This window comes from Schistocerca serialis, chromosome 3 (assembly GCF_023864345.2).
Source record: "Schistocerca serialis cubense isolate TAMUIC-IGC-003099 chromosome 3, iqSchSeri2.2, whole genome shotgun sequence".
Taxonomy (NCBI): Eukaryota; Metazoa; Arthropoda; class Insecta; order Orthoptera; family Acrididae; genus Schistocerca; species Schistocerca serialis.
The window spans coordinates 699,425,092-699,449,886 of NC_064640.1; the positions used below are offsets into that span (position 1 = coordinate 699,425,092).

A 24,795-nucleotide genomic window follows, 5' to 3' on the forward strand; every position below is an offset into this window, starting at 1 on the left:
AGGAATGTTTCCTGAAAGTTTGGGTGTACCTTTTTGTAACACCCTGTATATTTAATAATGCTAATGGCCAATGACATATTTAAATTATCAATTTGTTCTTAATGAACTGGCTAATAGCTTTGGTATGCTTTCAGTATGATGCAAATTTGATGAGGATGACCCTATGTCACATAGTGCCTACTACTGGATGTCCTATTAAATGACTTGCATCCATGCCTGTTGTGTGCATATTGAGGGGGGGGGGGATATATTAGTTTGTGTTGAATGTCCACTAGAATGTTTACTATCAGTTCTGCTGAGGTGTTACTCACATGTGGTGACTCACCACGTATGTGCCGAATGAATCTTGGATTCATACTGCAAGCTCAAGCTCAAATCAGTCCTGTGCACCTTGAAAAAAAGTCTTCAGAGCATAACATTTTCGTTGTTTTATTAACGGTCAGTTATGAACTTTGGGAATATAGCTTTTTTATGATTGAAATAGTTGTTCACATATCAGAGTGAAGTGTGGGTAAAGGTGGTGTGCATTTTCTGCACCATCAACTATAATTGATGTCTACATCATAATCTGCCAGATTCCCCACCACCACCCACCTGCCTGTGGTTCTAAACTTCCATAAATATATCTCAGTTTTGCCCTAAGCTCACGGAAAGTGGCATAGGTGACATGCAGTAAAACTGGTCTTCATTTCCACTGGAGACTATAAAAGTTAAATTAACCTCTCACTGGATCAGCTTAGTGAATCGACACTTGGAACTCCTCTCTATGTATTCTCTGTCTTTCTTTTGTTGACACAGTCCCTTGAAGTAGTTCTTGTAGCATACTGGATTTCTTTGGTGATGGAGATAGTCCACGCATGTGGCTATGAATGGAAGTGTGGGTAGTTAACCTACTGTAAATAATCCCTGGGATGCCATTACAGTGCATTTATCAACAAACACTGTAAAATAGTTCAAAGCTAAGTAGTTTGACACAGTTGCTATTAAAAGTCCCAGAAAAACTGAGAGCGTGGTTTGCACAGTGATCATACTTGCAGCCTAATGCTGACTGAAGAGACTGGCGCGCAACAGAAATCATTGGTACACTTCACATAACTTCGAAATTATTCATACATTGGCGAAATAATAATAATAATAATAATAATAATAATAATAATAATAATAATAATAATTTTTTCCTGATATAAATAGTTTACCACATAGTGGTACTGTGGTAGCAAAGATTTAATGACACTCCTGCTCTTACTAACATTATTATGTCATAGGGGCTTCTAATAATTAATATTTGATAAGGAAAATGTCTTAATTTTGCACCTAAATGTTGTTGGGTTTTCATCGTTCAGAATTGTCTAGTTGGATCCACTCTTGTGGCTTACTTGTAGTTTGTCACAACACTGGCATACTTCGGTATACCATATGGCACAACTAATCTCACTATCTGTGTTCTGGATGTGGGAACAACTTCTTACATGTTGCTATAGCACTCTACATTGCTGCTCAAGAGAGAGAGTTATTGATGTTAACAGCAACATTCCAATACAATGTTAAAATAAAAAAATAAAATGGTACCTGTAATATGAGAACTCTCGGTGGGATCTTGTCCTTTTTTTGCAAAATGCTGAGTATCATATTTTGTAGACTAAAGATGACACATTTCCATTGTGTTGCTTGTTATTGATATGTTGAAAATTTACTTTCTTTGTTAGTACATCCTGATATTTTGTTACAGCAAAGAAGAACAAGATGTTAATCCCAGAGCTGCAGTACAGGCATTAAAATACTACAATTATTCAATAAAAAAGAAGCCAACAGAACCATTCAAACCACTTATCACAGCAGAGCAGATAGAAGAGGAATCGGCAGAAATAGAAAATATCTTAGGTAAGACACACAGATTGTATACATGCCATCGTTTGCAGCAAAGCTTCCTCTATGCAGTATTAACAGATGCAAATTCTGCTGTGGTTGTATGAATGTCATTGGCTAATAAAGTCAGTCTTAATGTGAGGTTAATTTAGAAGTTCATACCAAATGTATTGTTGTGTCATAACCACCAAACACTGGTGGATGCCTGATGTGCAATTGACTTAATGCTGTTTCGGAACCCATTGGTAACCGGAGTATACCAAGCTTGGAAAAGATGTATTGCCTGTATTCTAATTATAGGTGACAACTTGTATGTTGCCTAATCCAAGACAATCATATAGAGGTTTTGAGTACCTGGCATCTCTACCAAACAGTGTCAAGATTTCACAATCAAGTTCAAATTCAATAGCACATTTATTGCTTAATACTGATGCACAAACAGAACTGCCTTCTGGACAGTGTGTGATGCTATTTATACAAACATTGAACATTCCAAAATATGCTAATGTTACAAACATAAGAAATTTCTAAAACCTTCCAGAAATGATGAATACTAAATAATAAACATTTGTTGGTGATCAAATATGAACTAGTGACTTTCAGCATGCCAGCCTGTGGAAATAACCACTATGGACTGGTGCAGTATTCAGAGCATCATTATTTGCTATGCTTTAAGGATGGCTGAGAAGTACCAAGTACTTCCATTTTACAGCATCAATACTTTATGAAGTTTTAGGTTAAAAATCGATGATAATACAGCAATAGCAAGTGGTAACAACTGCCCAAGAAAGTGAAAATAAATATGCTACAGTAAACAAGACAAAATTAGATATGTGATCTGCTTACAGCTGTGGAAGACTAAAGAGAATTTAGAGACTAATGAAAGATGGCTGAACTATAAGGATTTACAATCCAGTGGGTTAAAGTAAGGGAAAAAAGGAAAGATGTGGAGACTTGTAAGGGCAGGTGTTTGATGAGACTGTTAATGAGCCCCTGTCACAAAAGAGATTGCAACCTATGTTGTAACCACCACCTGACTTGCAAACGTCTTTCCAATATAGTCTTAAAAATGTTTGTTTACAAGTGCACAGCCAAATATAAATAATGCATCTGTAGCCAATAGTCTCTCACACAGCAGAAGTGAATGTCATCTTGAAATTACACATCTTCTCATGTGTGTCTGAAAATGAATGAGTTATTCTTCAATTTATTTATTAGCATAGCGGTACAACTCTCTCATTACTCACAAAATATTGATGTCTATTTTTTGATGGACTTTACTCTGAAAAAACTTTTTTCCTGTGATTTTGTTGGTAATATGAGTCTTGAACAAACATACTGCAAATACAACTTGACTTGAGACATAGTACTGAAAATAACACTTAAATTCACAATGCTGATACAGCGAATAACTGTGTTGAGTGCAACTGAATACCATTTGGAATTCCTTTACTAAGATACATTCGGGATGCAGGGTGGGGGGGGGGGGGGGGGGGGGAAACAGCCAGAGACAATTTTGTATCTTCACTACCATTGTAATGAAATATTTCAACATTTTAATTTCTTTATTTATATCACTGTTGTATGTGTTATTTATGAAACACAAGATGCTTAATTTGGATTGTGATATCAGCCTTTAAGAATGTTTCAAATTTGTTTACCCTGAAACATCACACAGAAATTGGACAATCTTAATTTGTCCACTCCGTCCCCCTCTTTCGTTCCCTTTTCTCCTCTAAGAATCTGCACCACCTCTAATCAGTTGAATTACTGTTTAACTTGGCTTGTATTAACACATTAAAATTTTACAGTCCCAGCTTGAAGGTAATAAAATGTTGCAATTTCTTCATTCCCTATGCTTGTCTGGGATGTGAACTATTGCAAGGAATGTCATTTGTGTAACATTTCCTCACATAGACATTTTTCTCATCATCCGTCCTCACATAATTATGTGCTGCATTGAATTTGGCACACTAGACAGCTGCAATATCATCCTTTCCGCACTTGCACTGCACATGTAGGTCTCGTGATGTATACAATGTGGGCAAAATTGGGAGGAAGTGATATCTGAATATCAGCTGCAATTAAATGATTGCTTGTTCGTGTGCTCCACAACTCACTAATTATTCACCACAGTTCTTCTGTCAGGTTAGATTCCACAGGGAACCCTCCTCCTCCATTTTCTTTTTTTCTCTACTTCTTAGTGCTTTTGTATCATTCAAGAATTACTTATCATCTTGTCTCATCTTCACCAGTTTTAACATTTTGAAGAACATAATTTTAATCTGCTTTGCTGATCATAGTCTTCTATTAGTGTAAAACTAGTTCTGAGAAAGCAGGTGCCTGACAGGAATTCATTTGAAGAATTTTAAGGAAGTGCAAGTCACCCACAAAAGAGAAATGTATGAAACTGTCATTTGCTTCGCACAAGTATTGCTCATCAGTCAGGAACCATAACCAGGAAGGGTTAGTAGAGAAGATAGCAAAGATCCAAAGAAGAGCAACACATTTTGTCCCAGGTCCATTTGCTTGTATGAGAGAATGTCTCAGAGATGTTCATCAGTTTTCAGTGGCAGACACAATAAGAGAGGCAGCTTGCATCACAGGGATTTTTACTATTAAAATTCTGAGAGTATGCATATCGAGAAGAACAAAGAAACGTAAGATTTTGTTCTGCGTGTATATTGTGAAATGATCATGATGAGAAAATCAAGACATTTGAGCTCATATGGAGACTTATTGACAGTTGTTCTTTCTGTGCGACATTTGCAAATGCAACAGGAATGATAGGAAATCATAGTATTACACAAAATATGTTCTGCCACACCCTGTAAGGCTACTTGCAGGGTTTAGATGTTGATGTAGAACTGGGTGGTGCAGTCTGAACTGCTGTTCAGGAGTAGAATTCAGCTTCATGAACATCCAGCTCACTGTGGGTATCCATAATTTCCATAATAATTTAATCTGTTATGAGTGACATGATGAAAAATATACTTTATGAATATTTAAATTCACGAATTAAAGTTTCATTCTCTATTTTCCATCTCCTATTCCCCTTTCTAGGTTTTGAACTGTTATTGAACTATGAGTGCTTAAGGCACTTTTTAAATCTACTCTGCCTAAATACTATGAAGCACACTTCATGTACTTAAAGTACTGGAAAAGAGTATGCACTGATTTTTTAAAGAGCAGTAATATTTTCAACACATGGCACAAAAAAATTATAAAAAAATTCACTGCATAACGTACATATAATTAGGTTACCCATAATCTTTGTTAAACAATGACAAGGCACCAACACTTGTGACATTGTTTTATTAGGAACAAGGGACTGATGACCTCGTAGTTTGGTCCCTTCTCCCCTCTTTTAAACCAATCAACAAAGCACGAATTGGTGACATCCTCACTGGGATGTTATGATTGCAGTACTGTTAGTAATATAAAATTCATTTCCATCTTGACTGTAAAGTATTTTATTATTATATGACCAGTTGCAATGTGTTATGTGGCATCATCAGGTATTAAGTGCTTGGCTACAAATAGCAAGTCAGTGTGAACTGCAGTATCATAAGCAGCAGATTCTTCTTGTAAATGATCAGTGGTGTACTTCAAATATTTGAGGTGAATGGATCCTTTTCCTTCTTAGGTTACTATTAACTGAAGTATTTACTTGCCTTTATGCGAGGAGAAAATAACTGATATGCAGATTAGTTAATTTGTTAACTACCTTTTTCTAGCTGCAGCATAAATATTTGGCATATAGGATGAAATGTGGAGTTGTGACATTGCTGTAACAGACTGACTTGAGAAAAGAGGCATTTGGAGAAAATTTTTTTTTCTCTGATTTATTTGTTGTATGAATGGAATGACTTGCGAACAGCATCAGAATGAAGTTATAATACTTAATCACTTTTATTTAAAAAAAAAATCAGTAGTTTATTGGATTCTATTATACAAGTCTGGGAACCTTCTGCACTGGATGCAAAATTTAGGATTTTTCCACTATCAGCATTTGTATTTAATTAAAATATTTCTATTTCATACTGAAAAAAATAACGTACTATTTGTGCTGATAAGTGTTTCAATATTTTCAAGGTACTCCATGACTGGATTTTGTAGCAATTACACAGGCCTACGATGAAAAAACTTTTTTGCTGAAAATACCTTATTCTTATGTTTTTTTTGGGTGGGAAATCCAAATATGATACACCCACCATTTCTTTACATTTTACAGTAAAATATGTTAAATTAAGTGATTTTTTAAAGAATTTAACAGCTTCTATGTAGTTAAAATAATTTAAAAATGATGTGTAATGAATGTAGACGACGTTGATAGGACTGCTGAAAAACATTTGCTGGCAAAAGGTAGATTCTATTTTTGTGTTAACAAATGGTGTTTTGTTTACTGTCAACCTAACTTCACTTTCACATTTCCCGTTCATGTGTTTAGTACAATGTCTAATTGTGGTTGTAAAAACTCTGCTGACAGTTTCTGTTATATTTGTGGTGAATTTGTGATTTAAAAAATACCAAAGAATCATTGCAGCCTTTGTGAAAAGGGTTTATCTATCGTACTTTGGATCTAAACTTGGTGATAAAGATAAATCTTGGGCACCACATAAGGTATGTTATGTGTGTGTTTTGAAGATGTGAGAAAATGGCCCAAAAAGGAGAAAAAAGCCTTTAGATTTGCTGTTCCTATTATATGGAGGGAGCCAAGAAGTCATTCAAATGATTGCTACTTTTGCAGTGTTGATATTACTGGTCATAATTCAAAAAACATTTAGGTAATATGTTACCCTTACCTTCCGTCCGCCTCCGACCAGTAGGGCATGGTGTAGATTTGCCAGTTCCTGAACCACCAGATGATTTAAATCCTATTCCAACAGAATTATTTTCTGATGTAGAATGTAATTTAGATGAACCAGATGATGATGAATTTCATTGTAATACAGAAAGTCTAGAGCCCAGATTGTTTACTCAGACCAAGCGTAACAATTTGGTTAGGGATCTGGGCTTAACGAAAAAAATGGTGAATTGCTTGGCCCTGGATTGAAAGAAAAGAACTTATTGGCAGTTGGAACCAGCATATACATGTGTATATAAAGAGAGTGCAGCAATTTTCCAAGTTTGTTCAATAAGAAGGTGATTTAGTGTACTGTTCAGACATTCCCGGTCTGATGAATGAGTTTGCTATTGAATACAAAAAGAAAGACTGGAGGCTGTTTATTGATTCATCCAAAACTAGTTTAAAGGCTGTTTTGTTACATAATGGTAACATGTATGCATCTATACCTGTTGGACATTCTGTACATATGAAAGAAAGCTATGAAATCCTAGAAATAGTGCTAAATAAAATAGGCTATTCTGCTTATGGTTGGATGATATGGGGCGATCTAAAGTTATATGCATGCTCCTTGTTCAGCAAGGTGGCTTTACCAAATTTCCATGTTTCTTGTGTGAATGGGACAGTAAGGTTAGGGATCAACACTGGCACAGAAAGAACTGGCCTGTGAGGGAGTCTTTGAAACCTGGTGAGAAGAACATTCTATGCAAAAACCTTATAGATCCAAAAAACGTACTCCTACCACCTCTACATATAAAGTTAGGCCTAATGAAACAGTTTGTAAAGGCTTTGCCTAAAGATGGACCATGTTTTAAGTATCTCTGCCAAAAGTTTCCATGCCTTTCAGAAGCTAAACTAAAAGAAGGCATCTTTGTTGGACCTGACATTAGAAAATTGATGTTTGATGTTAACTTTGAATCCACAATTACCTTAAATGAGAAAGAAGTATTGGTACCATTCAAGCAAGTCATTACGAAGTCCTTAGGACATGAAAAATACCCAGAATATGTTTCTATTATAGCTACAATGTTAAAGAAGTTTAAAACGTTAGGATGTTTAATGAGCCTGAAAGTTCACTTTTTGAACAGTCACCTTGATTACTTCCCGGACAGTATGGGAGATGTTAATGAGGAGCAAGGAGAGTGTTTTCACCAGGACATTAAAGTGATGGAAAAACGCTACCAAGGCAGCTGGAACACCAACATGATGAGGGACTACTGTTGGTCATTTCACCGAGAAGTTCAGAAAGCGACTCATCATAGAAAAAGCTACACAAGAAGCTTGAAAGGAAAAAGAGAAAGGAAATACAAACCAACTCCAGCTAACAATTGAAACCTCTATCAACACACATGATTGTTTTAAGTAGCTTACTGTAAATACAAACCATGCTTACATTGTAACAAAGTGTTTCATTAATTTCCCCATTTACAGTATAGCATAGGATTTTTATACTCTATAATAGAAAGCATATTGCTTGAAAACTGTGGGTGATACAAAAAAACTAAGACTAGATTTGGATTCAGCTCATAAAAATCTATAAAGATCAGTTATCAAAGGAAAAAAGTTTTTTAAAAAAATGTTTTGTTGCAGTGTGTTATTACTGCATGCAGTGACTGCTGATAATATTTCATATTAGCTGTTTGTCATAACTACTGGTTAACGTTGTTGGAAGTGAAAATGTGTTGCAGGTAATGTTTCTGTATATGAAAAGTCATTTCCATTGATGTGTTGTTTCTGTTGGTGGTCTAATCATGCATGAGAAATTACTGAGAGTTATTGTGTTTTTCTACCCCATTGTTATTTTACACACTTTAGAATTTGGTATGGCTGACACAGTGCTCAATATTTACACTTTTCCAGTGTTGTTGTGTTACTAAATACAGTCACATTTCTGTAAAATGATTTAAATGTTTTATCAGAGTGTTTGAATGTGAATAATGTACAATTTTTTGTACCCATGTGAAGCATGGCAACATTTGTGAAAAGGAAACAATGAAATTTACATGTGAGTGAAGTTAATTTCCTACCATAGATTATGTATAGGGCATTCAGTAATTAGTTAAGGTTACAGAACTCTACATGATCTCCAACTTTTAAATTGGGCAGTCACTTTAAAACTGTTATGTTTTGCAGTTGGAGCCTGTAAACATCATGAAATCACATCGAGTATGGGCTGAATATTTTCGTGGGGAATCTTCATCCATGAGCTTTATGTATGAGTACAGGGCTACTATAAATGATTCATTTGTTTTCAAATCTGTATTTTACAAAGTATTATGTGCACAAATATCATAGATGCACAACTAGAACTGTAAACTTCCAGTGTTTGCATTTTACACTCTACAAATGTCTTAGGAGTGCCCCTTTGGTCACACAACACATGTCCAAGTAGTGGTAAAGTACATTCCATATTTTATGTAACAACATCCTGACAGTGCTCATCACAGTAGCATTGATGTTTTGTGTGAATTGTACCAATGTTCTTGGAAGTAGGGGTATGTAAACATGATCCTTAATGTATCCCCAAAGGAAAAATCACAAGGCATTGTATCAGGTGACCTGGCGGGAGGGGGCAAGGGAATAGAGCCATGTCATCTTCACCACTACACCCAATCCAGAGATGCGAAAGTTCATTATTTAGGTATCAACATATATCAGTACTCAAATTAGGGGGTGCCCCATCTTGTTGGAAGATTAAATTTTTGGAAATGGCCATCACAACTGCAAGATATCAAGGTATGAGGTACCTGTCAGTCTTCTCACAGAAAAAAAAATTACCTGTGCAGCTTCATGTGTGACTTTGCACAGGAAACATGAACCTTCAATAAATCTTGTTCATGCACCACATTTCATGAGTGTGTTCAGTGCTTCACAGTCTCACATTGTGGCAATTAACTTCTACAGGTAATGGAAGGTAGCTTCATCACTGAATATCGGCTTGGAGGTGAAATGTTCATTCTCTGGTGCTACCTGGGTTGTGATACAAAATTGAAGGTGCTGGTCATAATCTTCCAGTTTTAATTGTTGCATGAGCTGCAGGCAGTACAGTCTGAAATGTAACTGCCATTGCAAAACCTTCCACAAAGTTTGCTGCAGTATTAAAAGTTCGTGGCTTGCACTGAGTGTTGATGTTTTTGGTCTACATACGAAACTTTCCCTCGCCCTCTCCACAGCTGCCTCTGGCACACTTGGCTGACTGGTACTTTTCTGTTTACAGGAACAGCTAGTGTCCTTAAATTGTCGATGCACAGTGTTCTGTTTACAAAGTGATTCTTTTCCATAATTCCATCTGAATGCACACTGCTATGTTGTAACAGATGAACATCGCACATTTCTCAACACAAAAACTCTTTTCTTGCTTTGTCAGCATTTTTTCGAGACACTGCATTCGTAATGCCAACTGGTGGGTGCAATGTAAACCCAGTGAGCTTATGGTTCTATTCATGTATCAATCATATTCGTACAAGCAAAACATTAGAAAATATAGATCTTTGGAAACAAATGAATTATTTACTGTAGCCTTGTATTAACAGTGGTTACAAGATAACAGCGATGAAAAAATTGTGAGCAATTATACGCCAGACATGTTTGATAGGAAAACATGTAGACTAGGGAAGCGGTGACACCTATTTTCATTCAGATGGCTTCCTCATTTTGCATGCCACATTACTATGCTGGAATATGGCATGTGGAGTTGCCTGCAAGTGGTGGTACATTGAGCATTGCTGTTCAGATTGCCATCTCTATGCTGGAGTGGAGAAAGCATATTGTAAAATACATAAAATGAAACTTGTCCTGTAGCTTATATACCTATGCAGAGCGCTGGCCCAGGAAAGAGATGGGAGATGTGGATAGGGGGAGAGGGTTCAGTTGTGAGTGTCTGTTATGTGGTGAGAGGAGTGCTGAATACTCTCATTTACCTTTACCAGTAAAACATTAAGGACATTACACAAAATGTAATGGAGTTGACTTCAAAGGAATCTTCCTGCATCTGCTGTGCCTGAAGACTGTGGTACCATGCTGTATGCAGCAATAATTGCAAGAATGACACTAGAATGTGTTGACATGAAATTGACAGGCAACTGGAATTCCTGCTCCTTTGCAATGGGTTCGTCCAATATGCTGATCGAAATGTGTTCCGTATGAACTTCTCCTGAGTAATCCGAATCCTATGGCATCCCAAATCATAACAGTTACCTTTTGTCCATAATGCAGGTGCAAGATCACAATCACTATGGTACCACCTAATGTGTGTGTGACTATAAGACAGCCTGAAACAGTACTCCTTTTAAGACATTACATTTTACCATCAGTTGTGCCAGTAATATTGTTCACACACTTATTACAGTCTGAGGCATTGATGATCCCTGGACTCTGGAAGCTGACACGATGGCATGTATTCCAGCAGCCTGGCAATCAACTTAAGCCATAGAACTGTTGATACAGACGGGTATATCCTTGTTACAGTGCCCCATCATGGGCTGGGCCACCTGTGAAAGCAGCCATGTTATACACCAACTCCACTGCAAATACTCCACTAGCCACCAAGTGGTGTGTAGCAGAAGGCACTATTCGCACCAAAGTCATATTCCCCCAACCCCTGTTCCATTCGCGGCTCGCGCGAGGGAAAATGACTGAACGCCTCAGTACGAGCTCTAATTTTCCTTATCTTTGAATGGTGACCATTTCGTGATATGAAAGTTGGTGGTAATAAATATGCGCTGCACTACATCCTCGGTGAAGATCGGATTTTGGAATTTACTGAGCTGCCCCTTCCGTTTAGTGTGTCGTCTATCTGCAAGTGTGTCCCACTTCAAACTTTCTGTGAGATTTGTAACGCTCTCGTGATGGCTAAATGTACCATTCATGAATCTTGCTGCTCTTCTTTGGAACTTCTCAGTCTCTATGTTGGTATGAATATCAACCAGCTGTCCATCAGAATGCATGGCCACTGCCAAACTTTTGTCAGGAACAAAGTTGACCAGCCAGTGGCACAACATGCAGCTGAGCACAGCATGCTCAGTCTCAATGGCTGCTTTACAGCCCAAGCCATCTGAATCCTTCTCTCTGCCACAAGCTTGTCTCAACTATGCAGATGGCAGTTACCCTTACAGGACATCCTCTGCTCCTGTAATTGCTCTGCCTCAATCTCAGGTAACCCACTGTACTCTCACCCTCCATCCAACAGTTTCTGCTTCCTCCATCCTGTCACTCCCTCCCAACACACACCCACATTTTGCCTTCAATGTGTGACGCTGCCCTCTGGCAACGACAATCTCGCTAGCCCATATACCTGCCACCCTTCCTGCTGTGTTCCTAGCCAGCAAATTGGCCGCCGCTGCCTCCTAGTAGCTAGCCACCCCCCACCCCCCCCCCCCCCCGCTCCGCTGGTCCCCCCCCCTTCTTCAAATTCCTCTCTCCCGCTCCCTCTTCCTCCCCCCATCCCTCTCTCCTGCTCCCTCTTCTCCTCATCCCTCTCTCTTGCGCCCTCTTCCCCTGCGCCCTCTTCCCCTGCGCCCTCTTCCCCTGCGCCCTCTCTCCTGCTCCCTCTTCTCCCCATCTCCCACCTCTGTCCCCTCTTCTCCTCCCTTTCTTCTCTGTCCCCCCGTGCCACAGGGCACTGATCCCACCACAATCAGTCTGCCTATGCGTGTGTGTGCGTGTGCGCATGTGTGCGTGTGTTTTATACTCTGGCTCATCAAAGGATAAAGACAAAAGCTAGCAAGTTTTCTTTTTTTTGTATATTCCTATAGACAACTCAACACTTCTGCTTTGTGGTGAGTGGTCTCCTTTATTCCAAAAGTATTTCTGTCTACATAGTTAAATAAGCTGGGGTTGGTGGAAGGTTCCAGATTTCATGGGCTATGAAACAGTCATTTAAATTGAGACTGGCTTGTTGTGGTCAGCAGTATGTTCTAACACTCTGTGGTTAACTCTGTTCTTGGCCACAGTTTGGTGGTGGTCACTCATTTAGGTGGGCAGCTGGTTGGTGATCATGCCAGCATAAAATGCTACACAGGAATTGAACCTCATCCTCGCTGCGGGCAAGGGTTCCACCACTGTCATTGTGAACAGCAATTATTACCTGAAAGAAGGCATCCATCCACTAACTCCTTAATGTACAGGCTCTGCAATAGTGATCCCATGCCAGAAATCCAGCATAACCTTGAATTCCAACTCACAGCTTTGTGACCACACCAGACTCCCTTCCCCAAATGCATCTCCCTCCTCACTCCAGTGACCCCTACACATTCACCTTCTACTTGCTTCCCAAAATTCATAAATAAAACAATCCTGGATGCCCCATTGTAGCTTTCTACAGTGCTCTCATTGAAAAATTCTCCACTCTTGTAGCCCCCCACCTTGTACCGATAGCTGGCAAGATTGCCTTAAGTCACACACACTATTTCACAGACTGATCATTCTGACCCATGTGAAATTTCTTGTGTGTTGATAAAGACCTTTGTTGTTGAAGAAACGTAGTGTCACTTGCCTTCATGTTTCCATTTCTCACTCTCTCTGTTTCATCAAACAATGGAAACTCCAGGCTGGAATGTAACAACATTATGAAAAGGAAAGTTGCTACTCACCACATAGTGGAGATGTGCTGAGTCACAAATAGGCACAACAAAAAGACTGTCTCAGATAAAGCTTTTGGCCCATAAGGCCTTCGTGAAAACACACACACACACACACACACACACACACACACACACACACACACACACACACAACACTGCAGTCTCGGGCAACTATAGCCACACTGTAGTATTTCTTTTTTTCGAAGGCTGTGTGGGCTGAAAGCTTTATTTGTGACAGTCTTTTTGTTGCGCCTATCTGCGACTCAGCATCTCCGCTGTATGGTGAGTAGCAACTTTCCTCTTCGCAATATTGTCTGTTTCATGTAAGATTGACCATTCCAATTGCATAGGATGGCACTGCCTGCAGTGGTGTAAGTGGGGTATGTAGCTAAATTTTATTTTGCACCCCTGTCCCTCCCTTGTGACAATTTTTTTTTTGTTTAATCTCCATTGTTACTTGGCCTGTTTATTCATTTTTTTGAGATAAAATGCATTTTAAGTGAAGTAGAAGGTACACATTTCAGTAATTGTTGTCTGTATGATTCAGTTCAAAGCCTGGAATCACGCACACTCCAGAGTCGCTTTGTTTGCAACAACAGCACAATTCTTTTTTCATTGTTTCACTGCCGATCAAATTTTTTGCCTGTGAGAAAGATGTATCCATCACGGAAATAACACCTTGGGTGTGAGGCGCACCTGTCATATCCTAGTTTTGCCACTGTCTACAGGACCTATACATAGATCACCTCTCTGCAGTAGCAGTGAGTTATTTCTGGTACACTTTCCATTGATTTGCTAAGTTTGGTTTTTTGGACCATTCTTTCTGGATGTTACAAAGTTCACAAATGTAGTATACAGACTGTTGTTTTCATTGCCTTTGTACTTTTTGTTGCTTGAGCAACAGTTCAAAATTTACAGAGAATTGTATTCTTAACTTGCAGGGCCTAAAGTGTTAGCAGGAAGAAATATCCCCACATGGGGTGAAGATGAGTCCCCTCAAGTGAAACAAAAGCTAGCACCTCCAGTTCCACCAGCAAAACCTTCAGGATACAAAGCAGGAGGAAAAGTGGTAAGACTCTTGCTACATCATGTTACTAAGTCACAAGCAATGTTAGAGATAGTAACATCCTTTTTTATGTTCTAAACAGTGCTTTGCCAGTGCTAGTGGTGTATTTTGCAGTAATCACATTTCACAGTCGACATGCACTTTTACATAAATAAACGTTAAATGGTGTAATTAAACTGTTAGTGTTAGTTCAGACTTGATGAGGATAACATAATTCTTGCTTACCTGCTGAGTTACTCATTTTTTATTGTGCCATAAGAAGTATAGAAGCGAGCATTATCATTGGCTCATTCTCAAATTCTCATTATCATCATACCCTCCACAAAGCAATAGTCATAACAACAGTTACCATAATAAATTGTTGAGAATTGTGGGTATGACTTCTAGCTATTCTTATTTTGTGACACTCAGCAATTTTTTATATTGGCTGTATGTTTTAGCTGTTGCGTTTTGGAATGTACAGTGCTTTTGAGAACAAGACTGATAATCTTGAAATTTATGGCATCATAATCAATAGCCGAGTAGTTCAGAGTAAATTTTCTTGTACTCAACCACTGGCTCAAGAATCACAATAAAAAAAGTTGTGCATATTCAGACCTATTGGTGTCCTGTGACAGACGATGGCACTCACTAATTATGCACAACTTTATGTGTAACTGAGATGTTTGAAGGAAGCATTGTGGTGTTGGAAGGAGGCAGTCTGACTTGCGTATTAATTTGAATAATAAATAATTTTGTGATTGACTCTTGAGAGTGAAATGAAAACTTTGCAGACAGATGGTGCATGATATGTTGTTATAGACTTCTCTGTTTCAGTGTTACAGAGGAGCCAACATAGCAGATATCTTGTTCATAAAACAGCAGTGATTGGATGATGTCTAGCCTGCAAAATTTGACTTGTTCACCTGCTGAATTCCCTTATTTCATGTGTTAACAGTTCATTTCAAATCAATATGACCCAAGATTTATTTTCTGCTTTGTAACATGACGAGGAGTGAATGTTGCCTTTTGTCATGTAAATTCTTTTCTGACTTATTTGCCTCATGATATGTAGTTAAAATTATTGTTGACCTCATTCTTTCCTTGTTCAGTTTGTTTTGATATGATTATATGATGAACTACATGGGTTACCCTGTATTTCAGGAGAGTGGTGTGATGCGCAGATTTAATTTGGCAGTTTCATCAGCTTTAGAGGGGGCATGGAAGCAGCAGCTCATCCAAGCACTAGGTCGAATACAGGAAAGGGAATGACGAGTGGGCAATAAACTTTGTTATGCTACCAGCTACGGGAATCTGATCCATGCCCTGCACTTTTTATGACATTTACCATGCTTAAACTGCTGTTTGATTGACTCAAAACATAGTTTGAATTGAAATGGCATTATAGGTGGGGAGAAACTAGACTGTGGTATGTATTTCTACAGGAGACATCGTTTTAATGTAATTATGGTCACGTATGACACTTGAATGGTGCAAAGCTCGACCAAGGTGCTGTCGTAGGTAGCACTCTGGACTCTAATTTAGGACGACGATGGTTCAGATTCAAGTCTGGACATCCAGACTTCAGTTTTCTGTGACTTCTATAATTGCTCCAGGGAAATGTCAGGATGGTTCCTTCGAAACAGCACGGACAGTTTCCTTCCCCGTCCTTGAAACATTCTGATCTTCTGTTCCATCTCGTCCTCAATGTCAACAAGATGTTAAACCATACTCTTCCTTCCTTCAACAGTGGTGCTGATGTTGTCTCTGCCCCACAATATGGTTGATTATCATGGTTGGAACAAATGATTAACCAAGTGCATTATTAGATCAGTGTCCAGATATCTGCAGTGTCAGCACTAGGGAGGGAGGGAGGGGACAAATTGGTTTCAAATTTAATTTGCAATTTCCATCACTGTTATGTCGGTAATTAAGTTTTGCCGGGATAACATTCTTAAAAGGAACAACATTATTGTGTTTGCTTTGATTGTCAACACCGTAAGAACAATAAATTGTAGCAATCAATAATGGATGCAAATCACAGCTGTCACTTGAGATATTTGGATTTATGGGTTCATAATCCACAGTTGGTTCACAGAGACAACAGAATGCTAATTTAACTCAATGGTAACTTACGCAGCAGAGACCACAAGCAACTGTGCAGTAGGAAAAACGTTTGCCACGTAAGTGAGCATTTGTAGATGGCATCAGATGAAGAACAAATTAAAGAATGCCAGTTCTACCTGCCTAGCTTACAGAGGATTGAATTGAGGAATGTTTAATGTATTGGAGCAACAGTTTGTGAAATATTTGTGAGAGAAACACAATGAAGACTTCTCGATTACTAGTGAAGTTACCAGAATGAAAGTGGTGGAGATACAGAAGAATATTCCCACAGCGTGCGACATGAAGTTCAAAGCAAATAAGGACTGGTGCATAAGATGGTGTAGAATGTAGGTCTTACATTAGGGTGAGGAACAATGCTAGCTTAGTGACTTCCCATGGTACTTCAGTGTCATGTATTTAGTGTAAGTACAGGTACTTCCTAGGTCACATGGGAAACAAATGAGATGCCTATTTATTCTGATATGCAGTCAAATGTTATACTTGATGTGAAGGCCATTAAAAAATTTTTTATAAGAAATTCTTTCAATGAAAAGGCCAGTATAACAGTTGCCCTGGTTGCTTTGCCAGATAGCAGGAAGCTGACCCCATATATGGTTCTTTGTCTTAAGATGTAAAGAAAAGTGGAGGATTACCCAGGAAGTTACGGATCTGATATCAAAGAACAGCACTGACCTATTAGTGATTGCTAGTGGCTTGTCACAACTTCAGATAATGGCTATTGTTGTAAATGGATCTTTCAAGACTCATCTGTGACAGTTTTACATTGAATTACTTCTTCAAGGAGAAAGGGGAATTTACAGAAATCCGCAGTGTATATGCTGGATCAGTGGATCCTTACTGTCTACAGTGACTTTCGAGAGAATCTATTATGGAAAGAATTCAAAAAGTGCTACGTATCCAAAATCGTGGATGGATCAAAAAATGAAATAATATGAGAGGAGTGTCAGGAAGGGTGAAACGGCAGTAGGATTACAGACGACGATATTGCCAGTGATGATAATGACAAAGTAGTTTTAACACAACCTACTGGCTGAGATAATAAACAAAAAGTAGCCTTTGATTTTGATAGGTCAGAATCTGTTGAAAACAAAGCAAAGAATCTCAAGAAGCCTCTTAAAAATTGGAGTTCATCTTATATTCAGGTTCACCATATGGTTCAGTAAATATGCTAAATGGGTTCGGATATGACTGTTTCTAAAAGTGATGAAACTTAAAATGCACAAATAAAGATGGCCAGTAGGGTGCCAGTTGTGTTTCAAGTTTGGTTTGTTCTTGTGCTACCCCTAGTTTGGTTCCATTTCACAATAAAATAAGTTGTGTGTAATTTGGGGATCAATAAGAAAAAGTGAAATGGTGGACCTCGGCACCTACATTTTCCAAAACATGAGAAATTGCACAAAACTCTAATTTTTTTGTATAAAAATGCAACTTAATATTACTGAATTAACTTTAACAATGTAATTTAAGAAGCTATTATGTCCATTGTTGCATGGGGCAAACATAACTATAAAAGCACATGTTCTAAAATTCTTATTGATAAAATTTCGTGTTATGCTCTGGAAACTAGTGGCAATATTCAGCTTGCATTTATTGTGAATCTCTTGCCCAACGTAAAGTCCCGAGCGACTCGAAAAAAGTGCAGGTGACGTCTGTATATAAGAAGGATAGAAGGACGGATCCTCAAAATTACAGACCAATATCCTTAACATCGGTTTGTTGCAGGATTCTCGAACATATTCGCAGTTGGAATATAATGAATTTCCTTGAGACAGCGAAGTTGCTGTCCATGCATCAGCACGGCTTTAGAAAGTATCGCTCCTGTGAAACGCAACTCGCCCTTTTTTCACATATCTTGCGAACCATGGATGAAGGGTATCAGACGGATGCCATATTCCTTGACTTCCAGAAAGCGTTTGACTCGGTGCCCCACTGCAGACTCCTAACTAAGGTACGAGATATGGGATTGGTTCCCAAGTATGTGAGTGGCTCCATGACCTCTTAAGTAACAGAACCCAGTACGTTGTCCTCGATGGTCAGTGTTCATCGGAGGTGAGGGTATCATCTGGAGTGCCCCAGGGAAGTGTGGTAGGTCCGCTGTTGTTTTCTATCTACATAAATGATCTTTTGGATAGGGTGAATAGCAATGTGCGGCTGTTTGCTGATAACGCTGTGGTGTACGGGAAGGTGTCGTTGAGTGACTGGAGGAGGATACAAGATGATTTGGACAGGATTTGTGATTGGTGTAAAGAATGGCAGCTAACTCTAAATATAGATAAATGTAAATTAATGCAGGTGAATAGGAAAAAGAATCCTGTAATGTTTGAATACTCCCTTAGTAGTGTAGCACTTGACACAGTCGCGTCAATTAAATATTTGGGCGTAACATTGCAGAGCGATATGAAGTGGGACAAGCATGTAATGGCAGTTGTGGGGAAGGCGGATAGTCGTCTTCGGTTCATTGGTAGAATTTTGGAAAGATGTGGTTCATCTGTAAAGGAGACCGCTTATAAAACACTAATACGACCTATTCTTGAGTACTGCTCGAACGTTTGGGATCCCTGTCAGATTGGATTGAGGGAGGACATAGAAGCAATTCAGGGGCGGGCTGCTAGATTTGTTACTGGTAGGTTTGATCATCACGCGATTATTACGGAAATGCTTCAGGAACTCGGGTTGGAGTCTATAGAGAAAAGGAGGCGTTCTTTTCGTGAATCGCTACTGAGGAAATTTAGAGAACCAACATTTGGGGCTGACTGCAGTACAATTTTACTGCCGCCAACTTACATTTTGCGGAAAGACCACAAAGATAAGATAAGAGAGATTAGGGCTCGTACAGAGGCATATAGGCAGTCATTTTTCCCTCGTTCTGTTTGGGAGTGGAACAGGGAGAGATGATGCTAGTTGTGGTACGAGGTACCCTCCGCTACGCACCGTATGGAGGATTGCGGAGTATGTATGTAGATGTAGGTACATGTATATTGTACTCTTCCTCATGTGACTATAGTACTAGCTATTTCACACACCTTCAGTCGAAAGATCTACTATATCATATTTTGCATTTCAATTATTTTTATCTCCGGATACAGTTTTCGAACATTTTTCATGTAGATCATCTTCAAGTTTAATCTTGTTTGATTACAATTACTCTTAGTTCAAGCGTAACGAAGTATCTGGAACGTACTGGCCTCTTACATGTTAACATGCATGGATTCATCGGGCATAGATTATGTGAAACCCAGTTCACACTTTTCTCACCTGATATGGATCAAAGCAGTTAGCTCCATACTTAACAATCATATACAACCGTTCGATCGACGAAAGATCTGTACCCAAAGACTTGAAAGTTGCACGGGTCACACCAATATTCAAGAAAGGTAATAGGAGTAATCCACTTAATTACAGTCCAATATCATTAACGTCAGTATGCGGCAGGATTTTGGAACATATATTATGTTCGAACATTATGAATTACGTCGAAGAAAATGGTCTATTGACACAGAGTCAACATGGGTTTAGAAAACATCATTCTTGTGAAACACAACTAGCTCTTTATTCGCATGAAGTGTTGAGTGCTATTGACAAGGGATTTCAGATCGATTCCATATTTCTGGATTTCTGGAAGGCTTTTGACACTGTACCACACAAGCGGCTCGTAGTGAAATTGCGAGTTATGGAATATCATGTCAGTTATGTGACTGGATTTGTGATTTCCTATTAGAGAGGTCACAGTTCGTAGTAATTGACAGAAAGTCATAAAGTAAAACAGAAGTGATTTCTTGCGATCCCCAAGGTAGTGTTATAGGCCATTTGCTGTTCCTTATCTATATAAACGATTTGGGAGACAATATGAGCAGCCGTCTTAGGTTGCTTGCAGATGACGCTCGCGTTTCTCGACTAATAAAGTCATCAGAAGATCAAAACAAATTGCAAAACGATTTAGAAAAGATATCTGAATGGTGCGAAAATTGGCAGTTGGCCCTAAATAACGAAAAGTGTGAGGTCATCCACATGAGTGGTAAAAGGAATTCATTAAACTTTGGTTACACAATCAGTCAGTCAAATCTAAAGGTCGTAAATTCAACTAAATGCCTATGAATTAAAATTATGAACAACTTAAATTGGAAGGAACACACAGAAAATGTTGTGGGGAAGGCTAACCAAAGACTGCGTTTTATTGGCAGGGCACTTAGAAAATGTAACAGATCTACTAAGGAGACTGCCTACACTATGCTTGTCTGTCCTGTTTTAAAATACTGCTGCGCGGTGTGGGATCCTTACCAGATAGCGCTGATAGAGTACATCGAAGAAGTTCAAAGGAAGGCAGCATGTTCTGTATTATCACAAAATATGGGAGAGAGTGTCACAGGGATGATACAGGATTTGGGCTGGACATCATTAAAAGAAAGGCGTTTTTTGTTGCGACGGAATCTTCTCACTAAATTCCAATCACCAACTTTCTCCTCCAAATGCGAAAATATTTTGTTGACACCGACCTCCATAGGGAGAAACGATCACCACGATAAAATAAGGTAAATCAGAGCTCGTACGGGAAGCTATAGGTGTTCGTTCTTCCGCGCGCTATACGAGATTGGAATAACAGAGAATTGTGAAGGTGGTTCGATGAACGCTCTGCCAGGCACTTAAATGTGATTTGCAGAGTATCGATGTAGATGTAGGTACAATGTGAAGCAAATACTAATGACACACCCCAATAAGACACCTGGCATGGTGGCTGATAGGAGTAGCTGAATCAACAAAAGTAACAAGACTGTGTAAGACATTTGACCAATATTTACTTTTTTTGTTCGCTACCAACCTTAAACTTAGCCCAGTATATAATACAGTGTACACTGGTACTGTTGTCACTATTCTGTGTTGTCTTCACTGTGCTCACAAATTAATTTTGTAGCTCCCTGTCAGCTTGTTGCCTCTATCAAATCAGTTGCAATTTTCAGTTTAATAACTACCATTTGACAGAATGTTTATTTTTGCATGACAGAAGGATCAGTCTTAAGAAACTTGTCACTCAAGTCATACCTGGTTAGACATTGTCTTATTGTACCACAACCTTTTCATTCCCATTGTTGATAATTTTTGGGATTTGATTGTTACCTACTTGAATCCATACAATATTTTCAAGTGATGGTTCTGCTTCATGATTCAGTGCGTTGGCCATTTTAGGTATTATAATCGACAAGCAGATATCTGTGAAGTTTTGAAAGAATACTGAAATCCACACACTTTGCTCTGACTGCAGATGGGGAACACAATCATGGTTCAAGAGAGAGAAATATGGAAAACACAATAACACTGATTACATCCTGTTCTTGTGGTCATAATTCAAAGTCATCACAGAGTATAAACACTTTCAAGCAGTAAGTAGCATTTCCCCCCACCTTACATGATGGATGGCCCTGGAGCACAGAAAGATACTCTTGAAGGTGGGGCTATGACAAGAGAGATGACAGTTCATACAACAACATTAGGGTAGTTCTCTGTAGGCTGCTGTTATCAAAACCAACATTGAGATTTTGAGACACATCAACTTACTCCAATTATTCCTTGACCCTTCTGCACTGAATTAATTTGGAGTTCATTAACATTGATTCCAGAACAAGTTTTTGCTTAGAAATTGATATATCAGACCTGTTTTTCTACACATCATTTTTTGCCCCAAAAATGCTTCAGAAAATAGTTCCATTAATCTATTAACTGTAAAAGTAAACCAAGATGTCTTAAAATTTATCAACATTCATTTGCCTTAAATTGCTTTTTTTGGTGTTCTTGTGTTTTGTGAAAGTATTTGTCAAGAGTAAGTGAAAGGACAATGATAAACACTTAAGATGATGGGTACATCAGATATCTAATGAAAAGAGACAGAACCAAATTGAGAAAAAAGAAAGTTATTGCACAACTTAACTAAAAGAATGGATCAGTTGATAGGACATATCTTGATGTGTCGAGGGATTGTCAATTCGTTAATGGAGGGAAGTATGGAGGGTAAAAATTGTAGAGGGAGACCAGTGCTTGAAAACAGTAATTAGACTCAACTGGTTGCTGGTTGCAGTAGATATGCAAAGATGAAGAGGCTTGTACATGATAAACTAGCATGGACATCTGCTTCAAACCAGTCTTCAGACTGAACACCGTAACAATGTGTAAAGAAATTAATGAGTTTTGTAGAGAGCTTTCTCCTTCTCACTTCCATAAGTTGAATGACCAAAATATGTGTAAAGGTATCAGCATTGAATGAGTATTTTATTTTAATTTTATTTTCAAATACATTTATGTGTAGAATTTTTGTCACGAATGAATTATACATAACTTATTGAATTTCATATTCACATCACTCTTGGCTCTTCACAGCTGCCATTACTGCCTCAGATGTTTCTTTTCTCAAATAAATGGTGATAGATTCTGAGCATTAACATTAATTCTCCTTTCAACTGTTGATTGAACAAAGCCTGGCCATCTTATTCAATAATAATGATCTTCAGAGCTGTGTACCCATATTTTTTGGAGAAAAATGTTCAGACAATAAAGTTAAGACAAGAATTTTTGAACAATATCACTGAGGAGTTATCAATCTGCAATCTTGTTGAAATAATGATCATTTCTAAAATATGTCTTTTGAAAATCTTCTGTCATGCAGGCATAGATGTCCCCCCCCCCCCCCCCCCCCCCAAATTGCCCTTCTTTGAGGTATGTCAGATCAATCACTTAAAGATGCTTGTGCTCTCTTTTTCTCCCAATAGTTCTTCATTCTATCTGATCTCTTCTTTCTTTCCTCCTCTTATATCTGAATCAGTTTCCTGGTGTTGATCTTAACTTGGAACCTCTTAGTTTTGTCTTTGGTCACGGTCTTGGCTGTACTATTCTTTAACACATTGACTGCCATGGTATAGTTGGGTTACCGACTCCTTGGGGCCATTTACTTTTTTTTCAATATCCTGCTTTGGTTTGCTCCAAGTTACATATGATTCAAATGGCCCCAGAGTAAAGGTACCAGGTGTGTCATTTGCTATGTCGCTAATAATTTTAGGTTTGTACTCCCGTCAGTTTTTCATTCCACAGCATTATTTGTGTACAGTTCCAGTATTGCTTTCCTGCATTGTTGCTACATTCTTTATTCATTGTTGTTTGCTCTGTAACAAAGTGATATCATGGCAGAAGAAAAGTCTCGTAGAAGTTATGAAGGTGAACAAAGGTATGTACAGCAGCTTTTAGATGAAGTTATGGACATAAGTGATGAAGATTCTGTGTCTTTATTTGGTGATAGCTCAGACGAATTTTTACCGGAGGAGACCGGAAGCGAAACCGGAAGTTCTGATGATGGAATCACATCAGCGAAGGTAGGAAGAAGAGTTTTATGTCTACATTCAGTCAAGGAACCAGACTTCACAGCTGTAAAAACCAGGCAACAAAGCACCTCAAACCGTGTTAGTGCCGTAACTACTGCAGTTGATTCAGGTTCAGTTGAAGTAAGTTTAATATCAGAAAGTTCTGAAGATGAAGATGACACACTTAAAACAAATTCTAATGAGATTGCCTGGGGGTCAGTTGTGGGTAACAATATGAAAAACTTTACATTTATTCATTCCAGTTCTGGTGTAAATGCTTCTGTTGCACTAACTCTCAAAGGCAAGACACCATACGATTTCTTCAAATATTTTGTAACTGATGAAATTGTAGAATATGGGACTCAACAAACTAATTTGTACGCAAAACAAGTCTTAAAAAGCCATTCCCGACTGAAAATGTGGACTACTGATAAAGTGGACTGATGTCAGAAAAACTGAAATTGAACAATTTTTAGGATTTATGCTATGGATGTCACTAAATGTAAAACCGAGGATTCCAAATTAATGGTCAAGAAATATGCTCTATCACAACAATGTAAAAAATGTTATGTTATGCAATAATTTTGAACTGCTTTTACGTATGTGGCATTTTTCCGATGACAACCAGTGCCCACCAGGAAACCGCTTATTCAAAATTCAACCCCTTATTGATAAATTACTGCAGAGATTTCAAAGTGCAGTTGTGCCGGAGAAAGACATTTGCAGTGACGAAACACTTGTGCCATTTCGAGGAAGACCAAGTTTCATTCAGTATATAAAGAATAAGCGCCATAAATTTGGAATTAAATTGTTCAAACTTTGTCTAAAGGGTGGCTACACCTGGAATATGAAAGTTTCTTGTGGGAAGAATGCGAATCCTAGTGTTCCTCTTGCCACTTCTGTTGTTATTGGATTACTAAATTAGGGCAGAATCTTATATACAGACAATTTTTGCACAAGTGTTCATGTAGCACACCAGCTTCTTGAACA

General features: G+C 38.4%; 1 protein-coding gene across 3 annotated transcripts in view; it reads left to right on the forward strand.

The window, feature by feature from the left end:
* Positions 1-24,795, forward strand: part of LOC126470568 (serine/threonine-protein kinase Pak) — a 130,519-nt gene that overhangs the window by 59,600 nt on the left and 46,124 nt on the right. For all 3 annotated transcript variants that reach the window (XM_050098513.1, XM_050098512.1, XM_050098514.1), the window contains exons 3-4: positions 1,730-1,881; positions 14,235-14,362. In XM_050098513.1, coding sequence (XP_049954470.1) covers positions 1,730-1,881; positions 14,235-14,362 — 280 coding nt within the window. The remainder of the gene's footprint in view (positions 1-1,729; positions 1,882-14,234; positions 14,363-24,795) is intronic.